The sequence below is a fragment of the Diachasma alloeum genome, unplaced genomic scaffold (genome assembly GCF_001412515.2).
Source record: "Diachasma alloeum isolate Michigan unplaced genomic scaffold, Dall2.0 Dall_scaffold_00209, whole genome shotgun sequence".
NCBI classification, from domain to species: Eukaryota; Metazoa; Arthropoda; class Insecta; order Hymenoptera; family Braconidae; genus Diachasma; species Diachasma alloeum.
Window position 1 is genome coordinate 2342275 of NW_021680374.1, and position 27901 is coordinate 2370175.

The 27901-nt window shown below is 38.2% G+C and overlaps 3 protein-coding genes across 10 annotated transcripts in view; 2 read left to right on the top strand and 1 right to left on the bottom strand.

Annotated features, from left to right (window-relative positions):
• Positions 1-6: 6 nt before the first annotated feature.
• Positions 7-3128, bottom strand: LOC107036461 (TPPP family protein CG45057). Of its 6 annotated transcripts, none has more exons than XM_015254424.1 (4): positions 3044-3128; positions 1351-1679; positions 1125-1257; positions 7-1046 (listed from the first exon to the last, which is right to left on the bottom strand). In XM_015254424.1, exons 2-4 carry the CDS (start codon positions 1671-1673, stop codon positions 867-869), a joined length of 636 nt encoding a protein of 211 aa, XP_015109910.1. In that variant the 5' UTR covers positions 1674-1679; positions 3044-3128; the 3' UTR covers positions 7-866. The 6 variants fall into 6 exon arrangements, with proteins under 6 accessions (XP_015109910.1, XP_015109912.1, XP_015109913.1 ...); XM_015254426.2 differs by lacking the exon at positions 3044-3128 and adding an exon at positions 2148-2334; XM_015254427.2 differs by lacking the exon at positions 3044-3128 and adding an exon at positions 2139-2334.
• A 1798-nt stretch (positions 3129-4926) lies between these two features.
• On the top strand, positions 4927-8080 carry LOC107036464 (sphingosine-1-phosphate lyase). Of its 2 annotated transcripts, XM_015254430.1 has the most exons (8): positions 4927-5089; positions 5638-6000; positions 6078-6286; positions 6476-6712; positions 6781-6990; positions 7184-7422; positions 7505-7772; positions 7869-8080. In XM_015254430.1, the coding sequence occupies exons 2-8, from the start codon at positions 5658-5660 to the stop codon at positions 7989-7991; spliced, it is 1629 nt and encodes a 542-aa protein (XP_015109916.1). In that variant the 5' UTR covers positions 4927-5089; positions 5638-5657; the 3' UTR covers positions 7992-8080. The 2 variants fall into 2 exon arrangements, with proteins under 2 accessions (XP_015109916.1, XP_015109918.1); XM_015254432.1 differs by lacking the exon at positions 4927-5089 and having other exon boundaries at positions 5099-6000.
• A 4313-nt stretch (positions 8081-12393) lies between these two features.
• Positions 12394-27901, top strand: part of LOC107036472 (tachykinin-like peptides receptor 99D) — a 55619-nt gene continuing 40111 nt past the window's right edge. For both annotated transcript variants that reach the window (XM_015254449.2, XM_015254447.1), the window contains exon 1: positions 12394-12609. The gene's annotated coding sequence lies outside the window, so the exon portion shown is untranslated. The remainder of the gene's footprint in view (positions 12610-27901) is intronic.

Genomic DNA, 27901 nt, shown 5'->3' on the forward strand with positions numbered 1-27901 from the left:
ATAAAATTAATGTGTTTTTCTCATCTAGCCTTGTGCCATATATATTTATTCAATTCATTAATTCTTTTGGTTTCTTTTTTTTCTTTTTTAACAAGTGTGATTGATAAACATGTTCTCTACACTGAGGTGTATCACGGAAAAGGTATACTCTATGCCTGCAGAGTTAATGATACTTATGTCTAATTACACGTGACGAATGTGATTGCCTCATTCTTCATGGAGATTAAGGGGAATGATGACTCGAGACCATTCCGAGACGCTATTGAGGATTGCAGATGAGAATTATTGATTGCATTTTCGGGAGGGGAAATTGTGCACCCAGTGATTAATTTATTCAAATCTAGAGAATTGTTATTTGAGTATTGAAATTAATTCAATTATTCTGCTAATATTTTTGATATCAGCGGGTTTGTGCCAGGAAAATGCTAAAATATTCTCGAAATAATGTACAAAAAGTTATTCTCCCGATCATCTCTCTCCACAGTATTTATCACAATTTTTTCCAGTTGAAAGATATTTTCCATTAGTCCATCATCAGAGGCATTTAATTCTAAATAATCAAAGTTGATGTAAATAATTGAAAAGATTAATAATTATTTCAAAGATTTAACTTTGATATTGCAAAGTTAGAATTTCGCTCGAATAATTCTCACTCGATTCAAATATAAATATCTCAGTGGGTGGATGGCTTTAATTGGCTCATTGCCATAAACTGTCTTCGCCACGTAATTTGTATCGTGTCCAACACGATAACCCTTGAACAGAGCTCATCGGCTCAATTTATTGCTCCGATAAACGGAAAATTAATTTCAAGAAATCAGGAATTTTCATCGTTGAGGCAAATCCGGGGGATTCCCCGGGCGGAACTATTGCCCTTTGTACGTATCTTTGTTTTGGTACCCCTGCACATAACCGGAGGCGTCGGGTATATCCTTTCTTCCGGCGATGCCTTTGCCCTTTCCGGTCTCGTCGAAGCGCTGCTTGTGAGAGCCCGTGTATTTACTGACATCCGTCAGTCTGTCAACGGCCGAGGCGGCTTTAGCACCCTGCAATACGGATGAGAGAAGGAATAAAAATCCTTCAGTTTTAGAATCAAAGGAGATGAGAAGAATTCAAATACTAACAACGGCTGAAGATGTAAATCCAGGTGGTCCACAACTCGCCATTTTACTTTTTATCTCCGAGAGCTCAATCTTTTTTGCTTTTGCTAATTCTTCTAAAAATGCTTTGTACTGCTCCATACTCAGTTTCATTGATCTGGAAATAATTTGTGATTAATAAAATGTTATTTTCCCTTACTCTGATATTTACCAATTTCGTGAATTAACATTTTTGTTCTTAATCGCTCACTTTTGTTTTTTAAAATAAATCCCAGTATCAGTGGTAGTGATCTTTTTTCCGTCAATGACTTTCGCCTGCTTCATCCATTTATCACTCTGGCTCAGCGTAATGTGTTTGCCATCGCTCTTTGTATCTCCAAATTTCGAAAAAGCTTTGAAATTCGTTGCTATCGATACACTAGCCCCCGCCGCCGCCGTTCCCGTCCCCGATCCGGGGGATGGACTTCCGGGTGCAGACTTTTCCGTTCCATTTTCAATTTTCACATTTGCAATCTCACTACTCACATTCTCCACGGAGTTACTGGTACCATTTGTCGGCTTTTCGCCCTCCATAATTGCCTGAAGAATTGAGGCACAAAAAATCGTTAAGCTTCAAACGCACGCAAAGCGGAAATAGAAAATGATTTAACGCTCTCACTGGGCTACGAAGGCCACGATTATTTCATATCTATAAATAGATGAATTACGTGAGTTGTTCGTTGACTCTATTAACGGGTAATTACTTCTAAAAACCTTGGAATGAAAGTAAATGACTTCGGAATTCACCCAAAAATTTTTTTTTTTATTTCGAAGAAAGATTTCAGTAGCGAAGCGGTAAACCGGGTCAAGTCGATTTTTACTATTGGCTAGTTTTTGACGAATATCTCGGAATCTAGAAGAGATAGAAAGATTTTTGTCATGACCTTTTTTGTAGAGCCAATAAAGCGTTATAAAAAAAGTTATGAGAAAAATTTTGCTATCTCTCTTAGATTCCGAAATATTCAGCAAAAACTAGCTAATAGTCAAAATCGACTTAACTCGGTTTACCGCTTCACTACTGATTTGTAGTTTTCACTCCGTTTCTATTGGGACTCTCAACTTAAATCTGTTGATGACGGGTTTGTATATGACAACAGCTGTAGTGTCTAGGTACTCTGGAGCTTGTGACGGAAGAAAATCTGGGCATGCGGAGAGCGCATGTGTTCTATTGATCCTCATTGCGCGCTACGCAATGAGGAGAAAAAAATGGGAGGACCCTCCTGTCTGTATTGCCGAGAGTTACCCCTAGGTATTCCACTGCGTACTCAATTTCAACGCATTATTTATTTATGGAATGTTTGTTTTGTCTGTCATGAGCTGAGGGGGAACAGCATTTAGAAAATAGTAGCGTTGGGGCGCAGGTATCATCAGATAAGGCACTCATGTACGTGTTTACTGAGATTGTTTAACAATTCATTGACCTCAAAGTGTAAAAAACAAACCCACTGTAAATAAAAAATAAATCCCTGACAATAAAAAATTAAAATATTAAAACAGTATTGGAATTTTTTCAAAATTATTAAGAACATAAAATTTGTTGATTTGATTTTCTAAATGCGAAAAATAGGTTCCACTGCAATTTACGTCTCAAAAAAAAAAATACGTCTCCTTTTGTTGTTCTTCAACCTGTCAAGTGTCAACAGGAGAATAATGAATTATTCAGATGATGTCACGATTGCATAACACACTGGAACAGGTGATGACGCGGTCATACACAGTGCGGAGAAAAACACGAGTGTTAAATCACTTAAATGGTTTATTCGAGAATCGATGGATTTATCAATAAATTTATCAGTAGATTAATCCAATTGCGTGTACACAGTGCACTTTATATTCGTGTCAGGTAGCATTTGATTATTAATTGGGGTTTGATAAAATAGTGAGTTTAGTTGGACGAAGTTTACCTAGAGATTGGCCACTGCGCCTGGACAGAACAGACTTGACTACTGAATTGAGGTGTTGAACGAATGCGGCTTCCCTCTGGTTGTTTCATCCCCACTACCCGCGTCCAACTTCTCCCTAAATAGTCGATTAATCGGTCATTCATACACTTTTAAAACAATACGTCCTATTTTTTGAGTGAGAATCAAAAACTGCTCATTTAAAACGTTTATTAGCCGCGTTTTCCTCGCTGTTTATAATCAATTAATTTTCACTAGACCGACATTGAAAATGTTTATGAAGCTTCAGTCAATGTTTCTCAAAACATTGTGGATAGCCCATTTGATATGGTATATTGAATAACTGTTGAAGGTTGAACTTTGCTTCGCTGAAGGTAAAAGGCGCGCTATCCACCGGCGATTCAAGGGCGCAAGAAAAGTTGATAAGCACTCTGTCACTATTTTTCTGCTATAAAAAAATTACAGAAATACAAATGTGTTGACAAAATAATTCTTTAGGTACTGTTCGTAACGATTTACATCACTTCTTCAAATATTCAATCCTGAGGAGTTCAAGAAGGAATCAATATGTTTGAGGGCATTTCTATTCAATTTCTTTAAGAAGACTTTGATTTCATAGGGTGTCATTCAATATGATTGATGACTCAAGCTCAATGTCACCTTCAACTCCACTCGAACAGCGAGGATTATGAGTATCGATTTAACAATATTCAGTTAATTACGGTGATGAATCATTTATGTAGGGAAGGGGTAAACCGTAAAAACTTGATATTGATTATTTCAGAATCGAGTAATTTTTGGGTAAAATTTCATATTCTCTACGACAATGCCGTGATGGATTGGGCGAGATAATTCGATAACTCGATATTAAATATCATCTACCTCGACGGAGTTTTCAATTCAGTAGTGAAGTGGTAAAACAGTTTAAGTCGACTAATCTCCAGTTGAGTTTTTGAGGAATATTTCCAAATCTAAGGGAGATAGCGAAATTTTCGTAATCACATTTGTTATAGCTCTCAATTGGCTCTACGGAAAAGGTCGTAACAAAAATTTTGCTATCTCCCTTAGATTCCAAGATATTCATTGAAAACTGGCAAATAGTCAAAATTGACTTGAACCGGTTTACCAGTTCGCTACTGAATTATTCCCATTATTAATTTAGCCCGCAGTGGCTAATATTATTCTGATCTTCATGGATTCGTTACTGTCGACAGACGACAAAGTCAATGGATCTGAGAAGCCAGTTCCGACGGATTCCCTCTGCACTCTTCACAATCATCCCTGGAAAGACGATTTCATCGTGTCTAATTGGCGGACTTCGCAAAAAAAAAAATTTCATGTACAGTGGGATTTTGTTTCAAGTATTTTGTTAGTTTTGATTTGTTTCAGGCAATTGGTTTGAGGTAGTCATTTACGATAGGGGAGAAAAGAGGGAATTCACCCCCTACCATCATCATATAACCGGTATTTCTGCACTTGTTGCTCGTGACATGCAAAACAGTTGTCTTTTGTTGGGCGTCACGAGGCAGGTGGTTGCCCTGATAGCACGAATTGCCTGGCTATCGATTTTCGAAGAGTAATGGGAGATCTCAATACCAAACAAAAAAATTACCGGAAAATAAACAAAGAATTTCAAGCAACGGGAGGTAAAAATTGAATATTATAAATAAATTGCGGTGATTGACTCGGATAGTATACCAATTGGAATCTTGCCTACGATCGTGACATTTTCAATGTCCCCGTGGAATTTCTGTCATCTATTCCTATCATTATTAATTAATTATTCAAAAATGCCATTCCCGCGGAGAATTCAAACAGTGTTCGCGCCGCTCTCCACACACAATTCTGGCGGCAGTACCTGCCAGACTCTCCCTGTCTCTCTCGTGTAAATCAGCTGTTGGTCTCTAGGTCACCGCCAGTACGTATAGTCATACGCCAATTGCTGACCGTTCCGAGAACACCTGTTATCGTTTATTTTTACTTGAGCATTGTTGTGAAATTCGAATTTCGCTCGCAGACGCACAAATTGACGGACCTCGTCATTTGCAGGTGAGAGAATCATTTACCTTTTCCTTTCTTCTGAATTAAATATTAAAAAACAAGTAATTCTTGGAAATTCAAGTCAATAATGAATTTGAAGTGAAATATTTTGTCTCATCGAGGTTGAAATTCAAATTAAAATAACTTAATAAGTCAAGCTCACAAATTGTGGGAAAAAATACTGATTAACAACCCACAAGAGCCACAAATTTCCAAATTCGTGATAGTTCACACCTGCAAAGTGTTATCTTTCAATTCAGTTCATCAAGTTAAAAATCTTTAAATTGTTACCGATTAAATCGTATTATTGTCTCGATAAAAATCAGTGTTTTTTGCGCCATCAAGTATTTTTTCATTATCTGTTGTTGAGTGATAACAGTGAGATAGGAGTGGACTGCTTAGCATTTCATTGTTATGTAACAATTTTTAGCGTCAATTTTTAACTTCTTCCACAATTCAGAGTAGAGTAGTCTTGGAACTTTGCGATTTTACAAGGAAATATCGACGAAATTCCTAAAATAATATAATTCAACTCATTCAAACCAAAACTACTGAAGAGAATACACATAAATCGGCGATGGATACTGTGAAAGGATTTGTAAACGACACATTCAAAGACCAGGAGCCCTGGAAAATTGTCACAATAACGACAGGGTCAGTCTTGAGTGCAGTCTGGCTGTGGAACTTTTTGCACCAGGACGAGAGTCTCGTCGAGCGAGGAAAAAAAAAGATATTCAGATTAGTCAGATGCCTTCCGTCAGTTCGCGAGAAAATACAGAATGAATTGGATACGTTGAATTGCACATTTGAGAGGGAGTCCTTGGAGAGAGTGAAGGACGTTGACTTTGTCACCAAACTGCCGCTCAATGGTTTGGCTCACGAGCAGGTCCTTGGAGAAGTTAGGAAGTACATTGAATTGGGTAACTCAATATTTTCCGCATTTTTAACATAATTTTTGTGATTCACAGAAGGTGAAGCAAAATTCCGTGTCTTTCAGGTGAATTTGACTGGCAGAATGGCAAAGTGTCAGGCGCTGTTTACAGATACGACGAGAAGCTCATTAAATTGCTGTCCGAGGTTTATGGAATTGCCTCGTATACGAATCCACTGCATCCAGATATATTTCCTGGTGTCTGCAAAATGGAGGCTGAGGTTGTGAGGATCTCATGCAAATTGTTTCATGGAGATGAGGCGTCTTGTGGAACTGTGAGTTTATTCTACTTTTGAATAAATAGGAGAAAATAGAAAGTGGAGATGGTGTTTCAACTTAAATTTACTTAAATCACTTGAATTTAATTAAATTTTCAAAAAATTAAATTAAATTATTGAAATTTGTAGTAATCCTCACTCTCGGGGATGTTTTTTGTCGACAATAGGCACATTTTATCGTTTCAGATGACAACTGGAGGGACGGAATCTATTTTATTAGCCTGTAAGGCTTACAGAGATTACGCAAAAGATGTTAAGGGAATTAAAAATCCTGAAATGGTGGTCCCATCGACTGTTCACTCTGCTTTCGACAAAGCTGCTCAATACTTGAATATCAGGGTTCGGACAGTGCCGATGAATCCAAACAGTTGTACTGTCAAGATCAATGATATGGAGAGGGCTATAAATAAGAACACAATTATGGTAAGATATCAGGATCTTAAAAAAACATTGTTGCGATAAAAGAGATTTTATGATTTTATTTTTTTTAGCTCGTTGGCTCAACTCCAAATTTTCCTTATGGCACTTTTGACAATATTGAGGCGATCTCAGAGCTGGGAGTCAAGTATAATGTCCCAGTGCATGTTGATGCATGCCTGGGTGGATTTTTACTCTGTTTTATGCCTGATGCTGGCTTCAGTGTGCCAATGTTTGACTTCAAGTTGCCGGGAGTGACTAGCATCTCAGCAGACACGCATAAGGTGCTTAAATATCAGTTTATGAGATTATTTATCAAGTAGTTGAATTATTTTTAGCTTAAACTTGTCTTTGAACTCAGGAAAACATTGCAAAAACATTAAATATTCAGGGAGGTAATTCTGAAAATAAAACTGAAACTTTTTCAATGCATTTACATTTCGTTATTGAATTTCAAAATAATTCTCATTTTCGTAGTATGGATATGCACCAAAAGGTTCATCGGTAATCCTCTACAGAGATAAAAAATACCGGCACTATCAGTTCACTATCACAACAGACTGGCCAGGCGGTATTTACGGTTCACCAACTGTCAATGGCTCACGAACTGGTGGAATAATCGCTGCCTGTTGGGCTTCACTCATGCACTTTGGGTACAGTGGCTACTTGGAGTCGACGAAAAAAATAATTGAAACCACGAGATATATAGAAACCGAGTGCGTCAATAATGCATCCCTTGAACTGCCCTCATTCCTGGATATCTAGTGATCGCCTTTCAATTATTTAATTAATTTTCAGACTGAGAAAAATGGATGGGATATTCATCTTTGGTACTCCAGCTACCTCTGTTATCGCCCTTGGCTCTCATCAATTCCACATTTATCGACTCTCTGAGGGTCTCAACACCAGGGGATGGAACCTCAATGTCCTCCAGTTTCCCAGTGCTATTCACATTTGTGTTACTCATGTTCATACTCAGGCCGGCATTGCTGATGAATTTTTACATGACGTGAGAAATATTCTCGTGGAGATTAAGAAGCATCCTGAGGAGCCCGTTGAAGGAATGGTAGTTACCTTTTTTAACAATATGAATCTTTATTGAACTTCTGATAGTTATCAAATCATCTCTCGAGTCAAATATTTATTATTTGTTTAATCTTAGTTCGCGATGTATGGAATGAGTCAGACCATCGCCGACCGGACTGTGGTGGAGGATTTAACGAGGTCCTTCATCGACTCCATGTACTTCACTCCCTCGGAAGAAATCGAGGAGGAAATGAATTAAATCCGTTTCATTTTTAATTGTAAATTTATTTGATCATTGCGAATGCTGTATTTTTTTTATATTAATAAAAATGTTCTCCATTTTCTTAATTCACTGTATCCGCCTTACGGGCCTCCTTTTAAAATTAAGTCGCTTTGAGTTCGCGCACTCATTGCCCCCAGGAGAAGGCGTTACACGACATTCCTCGTCCCTTCTCTATGTCGTCTTGCTCGTCGCACTCGAGCTGTCGATGAGATCGATTTCAAACCCCTCGAACAGCCCTCACTGTCGGCATGCATTCCCAGTCCAACTGAATGTCCAGGAAACTGGTCACAGGAGAGGAACAATTTTCGTTTTCATGTTTTTCTTCTTCATATTTGTCGTTTCATTACGGAAGTGCAGAGTAGGGATTTTATGATTTAGTGGTGGCTACCACAAGATAAATATTTGAGTTATTCCTTTACCCTCATGCCCATGCATCCAATAAGTTATTTCGGCTCGTCCTCTGAATTAAAAAAATGTAAATGATAATGAAAATAAAAATAATAAGATAATGACTCGTTGTTCGAATTATCGAATGCAGGGTTGCGTAGAATTGCCTGCGGTGGGTAAACATTCCCTCTGTGATCTTAATAACGGTTTTGTGTTAATTCCATTATTTTTGATTAGTATACCCTCGGGTGGGGGAGTCATGTCAAGGGCTTCGTGTCGACTGCTGCATGTGGTAGACAATACCAAAGCTACCCCGTAAAATTAACAATGATTCGATAATTACTGAGGCACGTAACAAGAGAGGTGACAAAGCTGTGCGTGATGAGTGATATTAAATGAGGGACGTGGATTTTTAGGGCTGATTCGGATGATTAGACGGCGAGGGGTGAGTAATGAGAAGCATCTTGAATAATTTTTAAAATATTCCATTTTTGAGAATATTCTGCAACTCTTTGAAATGAGTACTCGGATAATTAGGATGCATCACTTAAATTCATGATGCATGATATAAAACAAGGATATTTCAACGGTCCCTTAACTTCACCTCGTTAGCATAAAAGAAAGGGCAAAAAACGAATCAAGAAAAAAGATTAATTTTCCCTCCCAAAAATCGCTATCAACCATTTCATTTTTCCACTACACAAAAATCTGCAAGTGCCCTCAATATTGAGACAGAAAAAAAAATCTGTCAGAGCGTGTCAAGTCGGTTGAGCCATATCAATCCATCGTCACGTACATTCTCCCGGAGAGAATCTTCCTCCGTAGAATAGATTCTCGTAATTGAATCAATTAAAGTCCTCTCAGTGCTCTGATCTCCAACCATTTCGAAGCTCGTTCGGAACTTCCTACAGTGAATGAGAAGTGATTAATTTCTACGTTTAAATCGATTTTCCAAGTAATGCAGAAGTGTCTTGCGGCAGTTGTGGGAATCACTAATATCAGTGGATTTCCCTTTGATGGGGTTGACGCTTAAACCGTAAATTTTGAAGCTGGTTTGCATGAATTATGCAAGTGGCGCGTGCAACTTGTAAACAGTTTACAGTGAGGAGGGGGTTGTTTGTATCTGGCGATTTGACGTGTAATCCCTCCTCCTGGACAGCTGCCAGCCCGGAACATTTAGATACACAATGTATCACTCTAGTGTTATTCCTTCTGGAAAAAATTTTCCTTCCGTGAGAATATGTCAGTCGGGGCTCATTCTGTTGTCCCTCATTTCCTACTGATCACTGATGTGTCTCGAGATAAATTTTTGATATTCAAATATATTGGGCAGGTCTGCTAATTGGGGATTAATGATGTCGTTTTCCTCGAGGTGATTCAAATTAATAAGGCCTTTTGACACTGTTGATTCAATCGAAACCAACGGGGGCTCGCAGCTCCGCTTTTATTTTTAGCGCTGGAATAATTACAGGGTTTTAGTCATCCCTTTGACTAGATATTAATCTCCGTGAGGGTGGATCAATGTTTTTCTTGAGCGTGAGAATCCGTGGTGGGGAGGTAACACACACCGATGCGTTTTCTACTCGTCATGCTTCATGGGCGTTAATCCATTTTTTGAACATCCGAAATTTGACAGGTTTTTCCTCTTAGAAGCTCATAAATATCCCTATTTTTTAATTTCTCGTTTTTGTTCGCGGGAAAATGTCACAAAGCTTTTTTCCTATTTTTTCTAAATTTCCTCCCGTCAAATGCAATTTTGATTCATCCTCTTGGTCTCTGTAGATTTATTACTCATTAGATGAATTGAAATGCAATTGAAAAATGTCGCTAATGATAAAAAACAGAATATTCCGTTAGAATCCAATTGACGAGAGCTTTAATTTGTGAAAATCTCTTCCGGGCACAAGTAATTGGCAAAAAACTTTTCCAGTTATTTCCGTCCACCCACGTGCTCTTTTTCAGGATGATTGAAATCTCGTTGGGGTCCACTCGTTTCCTGATTCGCTTATCATTATCCGAGTCCCACTGAATACGTGGAAAATTGAAAAAAAAAACCCGCCCCGTTGGAAGGAAGGGAGTGATGAGAGTGGTGAGTAGTGGGTGGGAATGACACAAGTGGATGAAGGAAATAAAGAAAATGGAAAATGAGAAATGTCGAAAGGGGGCGCATAATTCTCGAGTTATTACGCCTGGAGATTGGAGATTTTATCCGAGAGGTTGTCGTTTACTTTCACATACTCTTTTCGTAGGTTTTGTCAAGACAGATGAAACGATATCTGAGGGCTGGCAGCGTTGGACTGCGGTGATGGATAAGCCCCGGGATCAGCTCATAATAAAAGCCTTTGAGTTTCATCGTTTAATGAAAAATCAACATCTCTGTCGATTTTCCATTGACAAGGGTAAAAATCCCCTCATCTCAAGAGTATTACTCGTAATTTCAAAAAACATTCCCCTTCTCTTGAGAACTCAATGACATTGAAGACGAAACTTCCGTTCATATTTCAGAGCTCGCAATTTGCAATCACATCAAACTCTCGAGGGAAAGACGACATGTCCCCGATTAGGAAAGGAAATGTTCAATTTGTGAAATAGTTGCTTGAAAAAATCCATAATCAACTCCCTCGTTCAACTGTAGAAATTGGAGTTGTAAGGAATGAGAAATTGGTGACCTGAAAAAAAAGCGGAAGTGGAGTTGTTGATTATCCGGAGTCTCAAATTGACGGCGGTCGTCGACGAGTGGACGACCTTCTATTGAATAATGACCAAATAAAAACATGCACAAACCCCGTGGAGTACCCGCCGAGAGTAGTGACTGAAATTAACTGCCAGCATCAATGTCATTCACTTGTTCGTAGTATGAAATACAAAAATGTTCTTAATTGCATCGTACCGTTTTTCTTTTTATATTCTAAAAAGTTGAAATATCATTTCCTCCAGTTTTCATCCGCTCCAAATTATTCGGTGTGATGATTGCCAAATAATGAAAGAAAATAAGAATAAACAATCGTCGACAATTGCACTTTTTTTAAATACGAGAAAATTTTCCAAATATTTATGAAACATTTTGTCTTATTCCATCGTTATCTGCGGATAGAAATTGTAATGATTGGGGTTCCTGATCCCATCGCGAGAAAATGACCATTAATTTAATCCCCCCTGGGAAATGTCGAAATTTGAATCGCCCACAGTGGCACCGCAATTTCCCTGAAACAAAAGCTTCTGCAATTAGAATTCTCTCCCATTCTCCTTCCCCACTTTCACCGATTTTTTTCCTTTTTTTAAAACTTAATAATAAAAGGGAGGGAGACGCAGGGAGTCGGAATGGAATGATTCAGGGTATGTAGCACAGTGACTGGAAGAACAAATGGAAATGTCGTATACAGCGGGAATAGTCACGTTTCAATCTATAATTGACATTTTAGAGAGAAAGTCGATGAATGTATTTGTGCCTGTCATAATTGTTTCAATAGTAGGACTCCAAGAGCTTTAAGATGCTCGAGTACTTCCCGACAGCTTCGTTGCAAAAAAACGAGAGTATCAAGTATTACAGATTTAAAAATCGATGAAAATGAAAAATTGAATATTTAAATATATTTAAAATTAAATGATTAAAATCCCTTAGATGCGGAAATATTCCTCCAAAACTCAACCGGGAGGTCAGTCGACTTAAACCCTTTGACCACTTTGCTACCGAATTTTTTTAACGATTTTAGCGATTCACAGAAACTGCTGGCCTTCACCAGATTTATTGAAAATTCAATAAACAAATGGCAGTAATGTCGCGTTTTTTTTAAACAAAGATTGCCATTCAGATAAAAGCTTCGGCGTGGGTGTGCGCGACAGCCTAGCCCTTGATGGATTTTCGTAGATCGCGGGCCACATGAGCGATCGTATTCTGATAGGCGGGTGTCTCGAGTACGCGCGGTGCGCTCGAGCGTCCCGACGCGGGATTCGTGAGTTGGCCAGTATCGCTGAGGCGCGCGTACAGTTTTGTTCGTCACGTGAATCCTTCCTCGTCCGTTAGACCACTACCCTGAGTACAAGAAAAAGAATACAAGCCTGAGAAAATAATTCGAGCAATATTACCCAAACCACAGTGATTCGCAATGTTTCCACCCGGACACGAGGAAAGAAAAACATTTTTAATTTGTTCAACGGAGTTTTGAGTAAAAATTGTTGTACTTGGAGTGAATCCAACTGTCACCCGGTGAGTAGAGATATTTTTTCTGATAGAATTGGGCATTTTGCGGTGATTCGTATTGTGTTACCGAATAGTTTCAACCCTGGGAAAATAATTTTAATTGCGGAAATGGGTAATCTGGGTTTGGCCAACCCTCGGCCATTTCCCACCACTGTCTCTTCCCCTTTCTCTATGCATTTATGCAGTAGAATAATCAGGCGTTTTAATTGATCGGATTAAATCGCAGCATAAACGATGCTGGTCTGACCATGTATTGCTGATACCACTTGTATTGTAACGGCGAAGAGGCAACCCCGGTTACGAGATGGTTGGAAGGTTGATAGTTGAAATAGAAACGACCCATCCCATCTCGTTGGTGCAACAACGTGTTTGTGTCAAAAGAAATGAAAAAAAATACAGAGGAAAAATTCAATTATTTTCATTTCATTTGAAACGGCAATAAATTGATCAATGTATTATTTTTTTCATGATTTATTTTGTTTTTTTTGTTATCATCGTTCAATAAAAAAAATGAAAAATATTATTTTCCATTTTTTTTATTAGAGAGTTACTTTCAAGTTTACGAAGAAAAATACATTTTTAATGGAAATAGAAATGGCTTTTTAATGGAATATTATGTCTTTTTCACGACATTAGCACATGGAAAATAATTAAAAATAGTGGAATTGAATAAACCCATAAAACTTGGTCAACTGCTGTAGTTAACGATCAAACGGTGCAATTACTAAATGTAGATGAAGATTATTGCGCTTGAAGACCAGAGAAACGGGAGTTATTGCGGATGAACTGCGTTCTCCATCTCCAACTGGAGAAAAGGCAATCCCCCGTTCTGTAATATTATGGAATTGGGATGATGACTAATAGCGATTCATTGTAGGAGTGAATCCCAACCACTCGCGCTATCAGCAGCTCGCGAGAAAATATCTGCGTATGGCATGGGCAATGGGCATCGATCGTTCGCTACGCGAATGCCTTTCCTCTTTTTGTTTTCCTTTTTTCGCTCTCTCCGGTGGTTTCATTGCGTTGACGCTTTAATTTAATTTTACACAGAAACTTTCGCGAAAATTTCACACCAGGCTATCTCCAACTGAGGGCATGTCTGTCGATTTGTCTTTGATGGTGATTGATGGCCTTCAAAGTCGTTAGGAGCTGCGGGGAATTTAGGCAAAGGATCCTCGAAATAATTCATGAATGTCGGACGATGGAAATCAATAATTCAATTGTTTAGGATTTTCACGTTGGCTTCTCAGTCCTAACGAGGATATTCGCAAAATTATTTGCAATTTAGAATGAGCTTGTTTCAACATTCTTTTTATTCACTGATTTCGTCATTTTCTCTCTATTTTCTTCCCCCATTTTTCATTCGCAGGAAATTGGAATTTCAAATTTTTCCATGCAAAAAAGTGTCATATTTGTAGATGTGATTCAAGATTATACCTGTCGAAATGAATTCGTAAAGAATAGTTTGTCAGATTCTCCTCTCTACATTTTGATTCGTGCTCATCCACCATTTTTCCTGTATGCTCCCTTCATTTTTTGCTTCCATTCTTTTTGTTATTTTCGAATGAAACAGATGTAGATGTCGACTACGAGGAGAATTTTTTCACGCTTTGTTTCGGTTTTCCGTATATTTGTACTGTGCAGTGTAGCTCTAGCAATTTCCCTCTTGGACACGCTGGAAAATGGTTTATTTGAATTAAATGAACTTTATTTAGAGCAAATACATCGTTTGTTTGATTCTAATAGAGAATTGATTTGATTCAAATGACGTTCATTCAATTCAAATAAAGAGAGCAGGAAATTTTTAATGTGAATCGTGAACATGATTCACGAATTGAAAAACAAAATTTTAATCAGATAATAAAATCGGTTCCATTTTGAAGTAAAAAGAACAAAAAGACAAAAATTTTTTTCATTGTTTTAAACTTGTATTAATAATTCTCCTTTGTCACTAGTATTTAATCTCCTAATATAGTTTAATCATGTCCAATTAATTCCAAACCACAAGAATGAAAAAACAAAATCATCGTGTGTTGTTGATTTTTCCGATTTCTGTAATTAAATTACGATTTAAAAACAATTAACGATGAGTTAACGATGTTTACATTTCTCTTCCAGTGGCCTTCGATGCGGTTTATGTCAGCGATCATATTTTCCTCCTAATATTAACGATTTTCCAACCGTCTTTGAGTTATTATAGTCTTTGTTAGGACGGGTTTTAATGCCACCACTCTCGTCCAATATCTCTCATACTCTTATTAGAACTCAATTGTCAACTGTTTGCAGGCAGCAGTTCGCTATAATCGGAGGCGACAATACTTCCGACAGATAGTCTGGAAGACAGGAAATGACGGGTGGTAATATCCGCTGCGTTACAGCACTTGTCAAACACTTGATTTTCCTTTTTTTATCACGTTTTGTGTCAATTAAGTTGTAAAAAGAGGAAATTTTCCAATTTCCGTTTATTGGAAGCTTCTTTCTGATAAATTATTTGAAAATTTCAGTGACATTCCTCGATTGTCTCGTTGATCAATAACTTTTTTTGAAATTCCTGGTGTGTTCATTCTTTTTTAATTCTTTTATGAAAATATGACGTCGTCCGAGAGGCATATAAACCTGGAAACGCCCGAAGCACAACACAGATTCCCAGGTTTGGGCGGAAATTCTCTTTTGCCAGTGCTTTTTCCATCTTCATGTTTCTTTCATTCACATTCGGACAATCGTACACATTTCCACCGGATGGGTGGACTCTTTGAAAATTTTCTCCAATAAAAAGTGGATTTACCTTCATCGGCATTTAGTTATTGATGCCTTTGAGGCAGGAGACAGTGTGTTATCCTCACAAACGTATATTTCGGAATTATATTCCTTTTTTCGAGCTGACTGTGCAGCTTTCATCTTCAGACCACAGCGGGACGTGGAGAAAAATGTGGGGGCGAATGTAAAATTGGAGATGGAATTACTTTGCATACTTGCATGCGTTCAGATATTTATTGAAAAATCAAGCAATTTTAATTGAAAGAATAAACAAACAAACGAAATTGAGGTAAACAAAATATCTCCATTTAAACTTTTGCCTCAAACAAATTCGTTTCGTGTAAGTAACGTATTTTCTCTTTGCCAATACTGGACGAATTGGCTTTTTTCCCCAAAAAATTGTCATTCACCATTTTCTTGTTTCATGTCAATCAGTAGAATCAGCACTATTTACAGTGTAATTGATTGTCACACAATTGCGGTGGTATTTACGTGCTGTTGTATTTATTGATGAATGCATTGACTCAAACCGTTACACATCGTTATGAGATCTTCAGCTGTACAGTCAATTGATTGAACGGTTTCGAAACAAAAATAATCCGACGAACGGGGCTGAATAAATACAAATGTACTCGCAACGAGTGTTAATTCTCGTCCTGCAATTATCCGTCCGCACCAGATGCCCTGGAATACAGGACTGGAGTGAGACAATGCGAAACAAGGAAATAGATTAGGGAGGAGAGGTTAAGGGTGAAAAAAGGGAGTGGGGAAATGGAGTTGTTTCACGAGTCAGTTTTCTTCGGCAATCGAACTTTCCGGAGAAGATTGAGGGAGCTTTTGAGGTGCTTCTTTTCATTCGTGGGTGAAATAAAATTCAACTTGTTCGCATCTTGAATTTCTCATTCTATCTTCTTAATTTCATTGTTCCTTTTTTCTTTCATGTTCGTAGACATTAATTGCGCCAACGAGTGGAACGAAATTAAATAAAAGTGGACGCGTTGACGGGGCTTCCGCGGTAAATTAAATGTTTAATGAAATTCCAGGCTATCATTCCGGATTTTTTAGGGTCAATTTCACGGTTATTTAGGGTTTTTCAATTTAATTTCTCACGGACATGATACTTGAAATCAAGAAAAATAAACTCATTCTCTTCAAATTGTCCTTTATTTTAATTTTTTGTATCGGAAACAAAATTACAAGGGCAGAGTTATAACTTCGTAGGGGAGGGTGGGGCAAAACGGCCCCCCTTCAATTGTCAATAACTTGTGAATGACATTGTGAAAATTCCCAGTTTCAACTTCATTTTGAAGATAATTTTTCATTCTTCAAAACGAGCTCTAACTCATCCCAATCGGATTATTGAATCGGAAAATATTGACGATTGAAGGGGGGCCGTTTTGCCCCATCCTCCCCTATAATTTATTCTAAAAAATAAGTAATTCTCAAGTGCGAATATGTACTTTATCTCGTTCCCTATTTCATCCGTTCGTCTGGTCTTATGAAATATTGATTCACTGTAGACATGAAACATGAAATTTCATTCAGATTGGTACGAGAAATACATATATGTATTCTTCCCTTTCATTTACATTCCCGGGAGGCAAAGATCGGTACAAAGTGGAATATTGGAATAAAGCTCATTCTTCCTTTGTCCAGTGTCGAGCCAATAAACATAGATACCCTCGCGTCGACTCCCTCTTTTCCATCATAGATCTTTATCAAGAATCTAGCACAAGTCAGGGAACACATTCCCATTGTAGTTTTATCCGAGTAAATACAATTGATTGTTTGTCGACAAAACGATCTCATTGGATAAATTTTCGTTCGATCAATCAATTATTCTAAAATCTAAGGGAAAATTTAAAAAATACTTTACGTGTTGTTTCTACGAATTCCCATGAAAAAAAATAAAAATCATAACTGAAACATTAAAAACCCAAAACATCAAAATTTCCCATTTATTGTCCCCCGTGAATTATCACTAGGTCGTTTCATCGTCGAGGGTGAGGTATTCAAGTTAATCTCTTTAGCGAGAGATAGAACCGGGCGTTAGAAGAAAGAATACACGAGTGAGAGGGCTGAGTGAAAAAACCCTGGTGGGCGTTACACCCCTCCTGGATTGCAGTAAAACTCGTGCAAGAGACGTTTTACGATACCGCGTTTGTGTTGACCCGTCTCCCCCCGCGCGCCAGAAACCTAGAAAATACTCTATACCGTTGAGAACACCTAGCAGATAAATTTACCTCTCTTCACGTATATTTTCATCTTCCCTCGCAATTGAAAATTTAAAAAATTCCCATTTTCTCTTTCCCAAATCGTACGAAAAAAACAGTTCCAGTTTAATTTTCGTTCGTCGGTCATAACTCAAGTGACGATGCAAAAGAAAAATAAGATCGCCGAGAAAGAAAAATAGACAAATGATTCTTTTATCCTGTTTTCCTGGGCAGACATATTGGGTGATGATGGCACTGAAGTCTGACAGTTGTGGATAATGAAAACATGAGAGAAAGGATGTAAGGCTTTGCAGAAATTTCATGGAACGCATACTGAAATTTCAAGTGAAAGTGCTTGAAATTTTTACCAACGACAAAGTCACATGAAATTTCCGTATATTTCTTCACTGATGACTCAGTTAATTTCTTGGATATTCAAGTAATTCTGTTTTCAGATCCACGCGGCACTGAAAAATGTTGAAAATTGGGAAAATTCAGGCGAAAACTTTTCCGAATTCTCAGTCTATTGAAAAATCAATTGGATTTGATGTTTAATTTTCACAATGAGTTTGAAAATTCAAGCTTTTATCACAATATGAAAGACCCAATTTTATGAACATTTTCATTTGAAATGAAATTCAACCTCACAACATTGGGAATTCAGATGAAGCTGTGACTGAAATTTCAAGAAATTCCTAACAGCACAATTGGCACAGTAACTGTACCGTTGGACAGTGAAAGGGCGGCAGAGGGGTGGGTGCAATGAAGAACTCTGCTTAGATAGCGATAAATCTTATTATCTCAGTGATGCCTTGGCTAATCCATCTTGCTCATATATGTGTGCAACAGAGCAAATTCGCCAGAGGATATAATTCCCGTTGAAGGAGATGGACTCGTCCTTTTGGGGGAAAATCATACGCGTTGGTCGCTGACAGATGCACAAATTGATGTGAAAACTTGATACAAAGTTAGCGAGAGGTATCAAGCGGAAATGAGGTACTGAGAGGCCTTAATAGCGTCGCTGCTGACTCAAATGCTAATGAAGACTTGTCAGGAAAATACTTCGCTTTGAGCTTTTCCCCTGAAAATTCCAGGGCTCAATATCTCCAAATTATTTTGATTGGAATAGATTGTTATGGTGGGTTGTCACCTGGAAAATTACCCTACTATTCAACGTCACCCTCGGGACCCCTCGCCTCCTCCCGCCCCGTCACTTGTGCATTCTCCCAAGTGCAATAAATAACGAAAACGTCAGTTTCTTGAGTCGAGGATTGATTTATGCGACGCGCCGAGAAACCAAAGCTGTGTTTCAAGACATTGCGATCACCGTCTCTCTTAAATATCGAAAAAAAATACACAGCAACAACAAATGTCTGAGCTTCATACACCTTTTGTAGACATTTTTCAGACACTAAAAAACGTCTGAACAAAATCCAAATTCGTCTGAATTTCAAACGTAAATTGAAGTGTTGAGGCACCCGTTCTGTCTACAAAAGGTGTGTGAGATTCAGACATTCGTTGTTGCTGTGCATGCATCAATGTTCAAGTGTTCCATGTATTCTCAAAAGTTTGTAGCTCGCTGGGCGGTGTATCCCATTTTCATGTTCCCAATTTTTTATTCTCTCCCGACTGTCTCACGTGACACGTGACTTTATTTAACCAACCAATCTTGCCCAGTTTCGTCAACAACTTCTTGAGAAAATCCACTCGGTGGGTCCTCTGAGGTATGTTCTACACGAAACTTTCAACTTTGAAAACACTTTCTCAGACGAACAGAGTTTCGTTGGAGCTGTCTTTTTAGAATTTTTCATTCAATGCGTTATGTATTCCGGGGTAAAGGCGAGGTTTACAGATAGGAAAAGGGGAAAAGGAGGAGTGGGGGAGGCAGTGTGTACACTAACTGCAGTATAAACCGCGGAGACAAGGTGGTCTGAGGCTTCAATTTAAATCTTCATGTAAACGTGCATACTGACTTGGAAGATTCAACCGGATTAGAGTGTTTGAGAGAAGGAGAGGGAGAGGGGGAAAATCTCAACGTAAATTTAGGTACATAACTGGCTTGAGTATTAAAGTACACCGAAACTGCAAGTATAGAGACTCAAGTTTATGGCAAAGATATTCACAAAGTTACCCCAATCATTTTTTAAAAATATTTTCAAGACAAACTAGGTGAGAATGTAAAAATGTAAAAATTGTGGCGCATTATTTCATTTGAGACATTCAAGATTCCTCAGGAGGAAATTGAAGAATTCCCGGGATTGCTTCTAACATCCGGAGAGTTTATGGGAGGGGGGATTTCACACAGTAACTCTGGTGGTATCACTTCGGCGGCCCCTTCTAAATGGAAAATTAATTTTTCAGGATTTATAGAACCAGCACGTGCAGATTCCCAGATTTTCCTGCGCAAGTAATTTGCGTTATTCTAGTTCAAGATGATGATGAGAACAATTAAAATTAATGACTTCGTAAATCGTGGATCGTTTTACTGGTGAAGTTGTGAAGTTTAAGAGAACAGGCGGACTTTCCGTGTAGAGCATGAAACTATTTCAATGGGTAGATGATTTTTTTAATCGAATATCTTCGTTCAGGATATTCCTGGAATTGTGATATGTTGAGATCAAATAGGGCCTCTTCGTAAGGAATTTTTTAATACCTGTCACGGGGCAACTTGATGCTGCTTTGCGCAACCGTGCAGGGAGACACCGGCACCGATAGTGTTTCGCTGGATTCCTCTCTCTCCTCTGTCTCTCTTCCTCTCTCTTTCTTTCTTAACCCATCCTCACCTTTACTGCCAGAGTGGGTACTAGACGATTCGGCCGAACGGGAAGCAGGAAATTTGTAATGGAGCGTAGGTAGACGTTACTGAGGATGAGAAGTTCTCGCAGAGGGGGCCAACACACTATACCCGCACTACTCTCAAGTATGACAGAAGGTAGAAACGGAAATTGAGCAATGTGAAATTGAGGGTTCATTGAAAACGGAAGAGGGATAAATGCCAGGGATTATCGGCGCCTGTGGCATGTCCCTGTCTATTTCTCTCGCCCTCCGCTGCACCTTCACTGATTAGCCAACTTTGAAGAAGCAGATCTGCCTCTTCCGACACATGAGTTAAATGGTAATTATCAAAAATTAGAACTGTCGATACCGTCAAGATTTTTGGTAAATTTCCCACTCGTCTCTGAAAATGTCTTCTCTCCACCCTTCAATCCATTAAAAAAAATAAAAATACAGAAAACAACAATCATACGGTCTCTAAAAATATCTAACAATGCACCCGGAAAAGTGTCAGGAGAAGTAAAGAAAATATATGTTCTCCCCCGACTTTTCGAACAAGACGAATGAATTGGCTTGTTGTGGATTTGCGTTTTCCACTTCTTTTGTTCCTTCATTTCCTCCAACTGTTCAGTTTCCATCCACTTTTTCTTCTCTGGTTACTTTTTCTCTCCCAGTTATATATGTATGTACATTGGGTTGAATCCGGGATAATGACTAGCGGCCGAAAACGAACACAGAATAGACTTTCTCGTTTCTTCTAAATCTGTGTCATTAGCTTTACGACCATCACCCCCTCCCCCCCTGCCCTTCGCCGCTTTTATTTTTTGCACAAAGGTATCTGAAATGAAAAAAATAGGGAAGAGCTTTCCCTCGGTTGGAAGAAAAATCGCACGGTAATTAAAACAAACTTGAGATAGCACTTGATTTTTTTATTTCTTCCTTTGCCTTGAGAAAAGGGGAGAAATAAAATGAGAAGAATACTCGGGCACTCTTGTATGGTTAAAGAAATCGGATCTAGGGGGTTAGATAAAAGCAAAGAAGGAGAAGAAAGGGGTGGGCGCCGATGGGTAGTTGGGGTGCGGTAAATCTTCTGGGCCTTTCTTGGTACCAAGAGTCCATTGAGTGACTCAGCTCTTTCGTTTCTTCTTCAACCACTTTTCTTCGGATGGAGTATCAGCTGATGGGAATTTTTTTTGAGCTCGGTCATGTGCCACTACTGGAGAATAAACGTAGTCCGAGTAATGTGAGTCGGAAAGTATTAAATTTGGGTGAGCGGAAAAGTGGGTAAACTCAAAATTTTTTGTGACATAATGATATCTATTTCGCTCCATTCCTCCCCGAAATATGCAACTCTGAAGATTTCAGTGAAAAAGTTAAAGTTTTTCATGCATTATGCGTTTTATTGGGTAATTCAGTAGCGAAGTGGTAAAAGGGTATAATTCATTGTTGACAGTTGACCAATTTTCAATGAATATCTCGGAATCTAAGGGAGATAGGAAAATTGTTGTTATAACATTTTTTGTAGAGCCGATTGAGTGCTATAACAAATATAGTTACGAAAATTTCGCTATCTCCCTTAGATTCGGAAATATTCCTCAAAAACTCGACTGGGAGACAAGTCAACTTAACGTTCTACCACTTCGCTACTGAATTAAGTTCGACGTGATTTTAGTACATTGACGAGTTTAAATTGACCTTTCCCGTGGAATACGTATCATTGTCGATGCATTCACCAGGACCTCTACACAATAATCCACCGAATTTAATTTTAATGACGCATTTTAAGTTTGCACAACGTATGTTGATGATATGGCTGTTGAGTGGCTCCTAACTGAGTGATTGTCAGTGGTAAATGTTTGGTGTTTAAAGGAGAATAAACTGGGAATGAATTATTTTTGACGGAGTGATATTTCACTCGCATTTTACGCACTTGTATTTCCAGCTTTAACTCCCACGAGCACTAGGCGTGATCTGTCTCGTGGCAATGTACAGACAATAGTCATGATGAAACTGAGTGGATCACGCCTATAATATATTCACAGTGCTCATTCATCGAGTATGTGTAGATTCCATTCGTTGAATTTCCACTGTATTCATTACTTCATAATTCAATATTGCACGGAGTATTTTTCTTATATTTATCATGTCGATATTAGTAACAGGAAAATTTCGAGGAGAGCGGCCTCAGAAGTTTGTGATGCCTCTCAAACATTGAGACAAAATGATCAAATGATCAACTTTAAGAATTCAATGGTGGGGAATTGGGGCGGGCAGTTAATTGATTTTTATTCCTTCTTGTATTAGCTGCGCATTGAAACCAGTGAGTTCGATTGAAAAATGTCAAACAAAAGGTCTCATGTAGGATTTTCAACCGAATAAAATAGTTTGTCGCGTATGGAACTCCGCAAAAAATTTCAACAATTTGGTTATGTAAATTGATTGGAAATTCCATATTGTATTCTGGATTGTGTATTTTTGAGGGCATTCATTTGCCTCGAATATCAATGGAAATTCATCGAATAGCCCCGAAATTGTGGCAAACAAATTAATCCTCTTCATTACGGAATTCAATATAATTCAAATAAAATGTTCAAACAAGATATATTTAATTGATTGATGGAGCACGAAATTAAAGATAATGTACCTACAATATTCAAAATCCATTTGGACTTCCCTTGAAAAGAATAAAAACTGGTCGAGATAAAAAACGTAAAGTTGATCCGAAAAAAAGCGGAGGGTTGAGTGAAAAAGGCGATATATATTTTTCCAATTCCTAGGATTGGATGAGGTCAGAATGTGTGTTTTTTTTTCTACCAAGAAGTAATTCAAGCGTTATTAGATCCTGGGACATCGGTCTCGGATCAGGCTTGAAAAAGAAAATTGATTCGCCAAGATTACTTGTTGACGCAGCCTTGCTCCGAAACTACCTTCCAATACAACTCACTGGTCTGGTTTCCGACTCGAGTTTGACTCACGCCGGCATTGCCAGCTTGGATAGAAACTGATCACCAAGTATAATATCCCCAGAGGATGTTGAGAACGGATGGATAATGTAATCACACAGCCGAATTAAATTTCTAGGTGGATAAATTCGTCGATGACACAGTCGTAATCTCAAATAATGCAATTACATAAATATAGCATGTAAATGTGGTCATTTCTCGATGTATGTCACCAGTGGGCTATCACCCTAGGGGGGCAAATTTAAATTCATTGCTGGCGGAAACTGTTCGGTTCGTCGAGCACATGTTCATATGGAGGAGAATTCAATTTTGGTCATCTGAAAGCTGAAATTGGTATTTTCCAATTCTCTTTTTCGCTGGAAATTCTACTTTGAAATTTTCTGAAAAAGATTGACTTCACGGATTAAAGAATATACGGCGCCCTTTAATTGACTCTTCGTGCTTCGATTATTCGTGAGAATTTTTCCCTTTCCCGTTTCATTCGTTTTTATGAGAATTGTGGTGTTTATAAAGTCATTCCATGAACTGTGAACGCGTGAGAATTCAATTGGAGTGTGCGGAGCAATTTTTCCTCAAGTTGTGTGGACCTCTCATATTCCATTCTACAATATACGCCATGAGAACATGAACTTCGCGTTTCAACGAGAAGACGCGAAGATTCCCTTAAGTCTCGTCGGCACTATTCTCTTCCTTAGGAAAGTCAATATACGAGATATTCCAGATATTTTATGTCCCCGCGGCGATAAAGGGCAAGAGGTTGGGCGTAAATTCAGAGAAGAATGTCTTCAATATGTGATCCACATAAGTCCTGCAATTCATTTCTAGAATTCATTCCTAGATTTCAATTATCATTGAAGTTTGAGAAATATCTGAGGGAAAAGAAACGTAAAGCATTTACGTTTTTTTTTTGGTTTTATGCAGTTGAGTAATTCCAGTTTCGTTTCCCTCTAGCCTCAACATCATTCCCTCCGTAAATATGAATGTAAATGATTGGTATACTCGGGTTGTAATATAACAATGGGATTCACCAGGGTGCACTCCAATTGTGCAGTGTGTCAGAAGCAGCCAAGGAAAATAATTTCGCACATTCACTATTTCCCATCCACCTCTAAAAAAATAAAACACCAAAATATATTGATGTCATAGAAATGTTTAGTCTCGAAATCATGTCAGTGACTAATATATAATAATTCAATGACACGAAAATTATACATCCCCTAGTTGAAGATTATCTGCACCTATGAATTATAGCCACTGCACCAGCCATTTATCAACTTGAGTAGCATGATCTACTTCGAATGGGGAGTGAGAGGACATGGAAAAAGTTGAAACAATATATGTAGACTAGGATGAACGGTTTCGGCACGCAACTGACGTACATTTTCGTCGTTATTTTCTTGGGCTATTAAACTAATGCACTACATTTTCCAAGTCAACTCGATTTCACTCATCATGGGGTGAATGAAATTATTTTATCCTCAATGTATTTTCGAAGGAAAGCCGAATAGTTTTGTGATTTTAATTTCCACTGGAATTGGAGAAAATTCACGTCACGTTTACTTGACAGGTTGCCAAATAAATCATTTCATTTCTTTTTCAATATTTTTTTCAATCCCGATACTTCTGTAGAAGACAATCTGCAATTCGATCATCAAATTTCTTCTTTTTCCATTTCGATTATTCGAACGAGGAAGTGGAGCTCACGTTTGATTCCGGTTTGAGGGCAGAATATATAGGAATTGAAAGCGGGAAATTGAGCAGAGGGATCATGAAATAACCATTCAAAGTCTATTTCATACCTATCATTGTCAGGTTTTTCATGCATTTTCGCATGCACATTGGAGTATATTCGTTTTGGTTGTACCGTAGCTATAGCCATTTCAACTCCCCATCTATTACAAGAGGGAAAAAAAAAAGAGTCATAAAACCCTCTGAGACTTCAGTAACACTGTGAAAACAGTTTTTTTTCTTTTTCCTTTCGCTATCGTTGAAATGTGTTATTCCGCTCTCTCGGAATTGAAACGCTGAGGGGCAAATAAAACAATGAATTGTTGAAAAAGGAGGAAGCTCCTCAGAGCCACTGGCCTGGCCGCTACTAGATTTTTGCTATCTCATATAACTCTTAAACAACAAAGTCCGAATTGAATGAAAATTCACACCGTTGACATGAGTGGTCTCGATATATCATCGTCTTTTATATTTGGCAAAGTTCCAACGATACTTATTCACTTCATAATACTATAATAGTGTAAACGGTTCGATGTCTTTGGAACATTATTTCGCTCGTGAGATAGAATACAAAAATTCTGGACAACCCCTGAGCAAAATACTCGAAGTTGAATTCGGAATATATCGAAATTTACCGATAAGATCGAGTCTTCCGGACTGCATGCGCCAAGGACGTTGCTTCGTGGTCGAATTACGGAATCTCTCCTGCAAATCTTGAGCTCTTATTTATTCTAGTGCAGCGCGAATAATATTTCCATGCAAAATAAAAAACTCCAATCAATTCGGTGGAGTTCGTTCGCTCATAAATATTTACCACTACGATCGGAAAATTCAGCAAAGTCTATAGAAATTTGTATTTCAAAAAATTTCGAAAAGCCATTTTTTGATAATTCTTTGGTTTTTTCTTTGCGAGGTAAAACCAGCTCACGTGAAAACCAAGTCTCCGAGAGGGGAACAGTTATGAGTACATAAACCTGTAGTATTGCATGTTAAAGTTACATTAACTCGGCAATTATCGAATTTTCTTTCATTCCTTCAATGCTACCCCATGCTCCGTTTATCCTCTCAACTACTTTATTACCCCAGATTAGATTTCCCCCTCCCAGCGTAATCCAAAGTCCACGAGATACAAAAATATATCTTCCTCTTTTGTCACCATCCCTGAAATAAAAACGATTTCTCCCCCACTGTGAAATCATTACTTTCATTCCTTTTTCTTATTAAAAATGGGAAAGGTAGAAAGGACACAGCTTTAAAGTTATGACACAGCGTCGCAGGGTATTACCGAGGCAAGAAGTGATGCCAAGTAATTGCATAGCAGTCTCCTTTCAAGGGTTTCTACTTTCCCCACTTCCACTCCAGGTCTAACCAGTTCCAGGCTTGCGACCCGTGAAAATTAAAAAAGCCAACGCTGCGAGGATGCAATTCCCAAGAATTTTCCAGCATAAGATTCTGAAACCTACGGTGCAGATGTATTTTTTTCTACTTCAAGTCGAACGCGACTTTCGTACAACTATCAAACGCTGAGAAACAGATAAATATCATTAGAATTTGTGTGAATGGCCCAGACAACTATTTCGATAGAGGAAAATTATTTATTAGTTAATTTAAAATTCTGTGGTGAATTGGTAAACTAGTATAAGTGTATTTTTTTCGAAAATGCGTTTTTTGGGTAAATCGCTTCCCAACAATTTGTGGAAGTGATTTGGCAATTTTTTTTTAATTTGAAAAATTTCTTGGAAAGTCATGAAAAAAAACAGCAAAATTTCATTATTGATAGTTTCATTCACCCCGCATTATGCCAGAGTATTATTTTTTGGGAGAGCTTATATTTTGTGGATCTGTTTACCTGGGCTCGTTATTCATACTGAAGAGCCCCAGCACTTTGGGGTGGGCCCAGGCATCCTTTCACTTCTAGGGTTGACATTGAAATGAGAGAAGGAGAACGAGTGTATATGTTCTGGAAAACGGATATATGTTCTGTGGGTACAAGTTGGAGTAGCCCGGGGAATGACTGTTTACCCGACTAATGTGCCATGTGTGATGTCAAGAGTCAACATATTCCTCGACTTACAACTCTCTTGACTTGACAATGCCGTTAGCTCCCTGGAAAACTATTTCCATAATTCTGAACATCCTCTCGAGTTTTTGCGTGAATTGTTAATTTATTTTCAAACAGGAAAATTCAGGGAAGAAATCCACTTGATTTCGAGATTTTTCAGGAGTTAAATAACCGAATGGACCTCCATTTGGAGTCTTCTTTTCTCCGTTTCATCTGGAAATACATTGATATAACTCTCCAAATCTTTTAGCAATTGCTTGCGCACGCTAAACCGAACTCGCTCAAGGTGAGAGCGGAGAAACTTCCTACATCGCTGAAGAAAAAATAAAAATAAAATATAGCGCTGATCCGCCGGGGGGTGCAGGGGGTAAAAACGCTTTGCTTAGTCTTTTCACTTGGCTTCGCAGTTTCCGACATGGCAATGCGTGAAAGCAATCATTAAAGGTAGCACGCGAGACGTGACTGGAATTTATTACTTCTCGGTTGTTACACTTTTCCGCTGTGGTAGAGCACTGGGCTATCCCGCATTTTTCTCATTTTTATTAGCGAGATCTTTATTTTGAAATTTGAAACATCAGACAATGGGAAATTCCAGTCTTCATTGAAACTATAAAAAACTTTATCCCTCGTTTTCCAGGACAACAAAAACAGAGAATTGTCCAATCAACTATTTTCCGCGGAATATTCCAATAATTCTGACTTGAAACAAGATGAACAACCCCATCAAATATTTCAAATTCAATCTCGACAATGTATGAAAAATCCACCTTACATTTTGATCCTCGACATGTGAAATAATC

Excerpts from the sequence above, each read along its gene's own strand:
- LOC107036461 (XM_015254424.1), bottom strand. The coding sequence starts at position 1,673 with ATGGAGGGCGAAAAGCCGACAAATGGTACCAGTAACTCCGTGGAGAAT. Across the intron at positions 1,258-1,350 it reads ATTTATTTTAAAAAACAAAA|ATCAATGAAACTGAGTATGG; the intron begins GTGAGCGATTAA and ends AATTATTTCCAG. Across the intron at positions 1,047-1,124 it reads GATTTACATCTTCAGCCGTT|GGTGCTAAAGCCGCCTCGGC; the intron begins GTTAGTATTTGA and ends TCCGTATTGCAG.
- LOC107036464 (XM_015254430.1), top strand. The coding sequence starts at position 5,658 with ATGGATACTGTGAAAGGATTTGTAAACGACACATTCAAAGACCAGGAG. Across the intron at positions 6,713-6,780 it reads TAAATAAGAACACAATTATG|CTCGTTGGCTCAACTCCAAA; the intron begins GTAAGATATCAG and ends TATTTTTTTTAG. Across the intron at positions 7,423-7,504 it reads ACGAGATATATAGAAACCGA|ACTGAGAAAAATGGATGGGA; the intron begins GTGCGTCAATAA and ends ATTAATTTTCAG.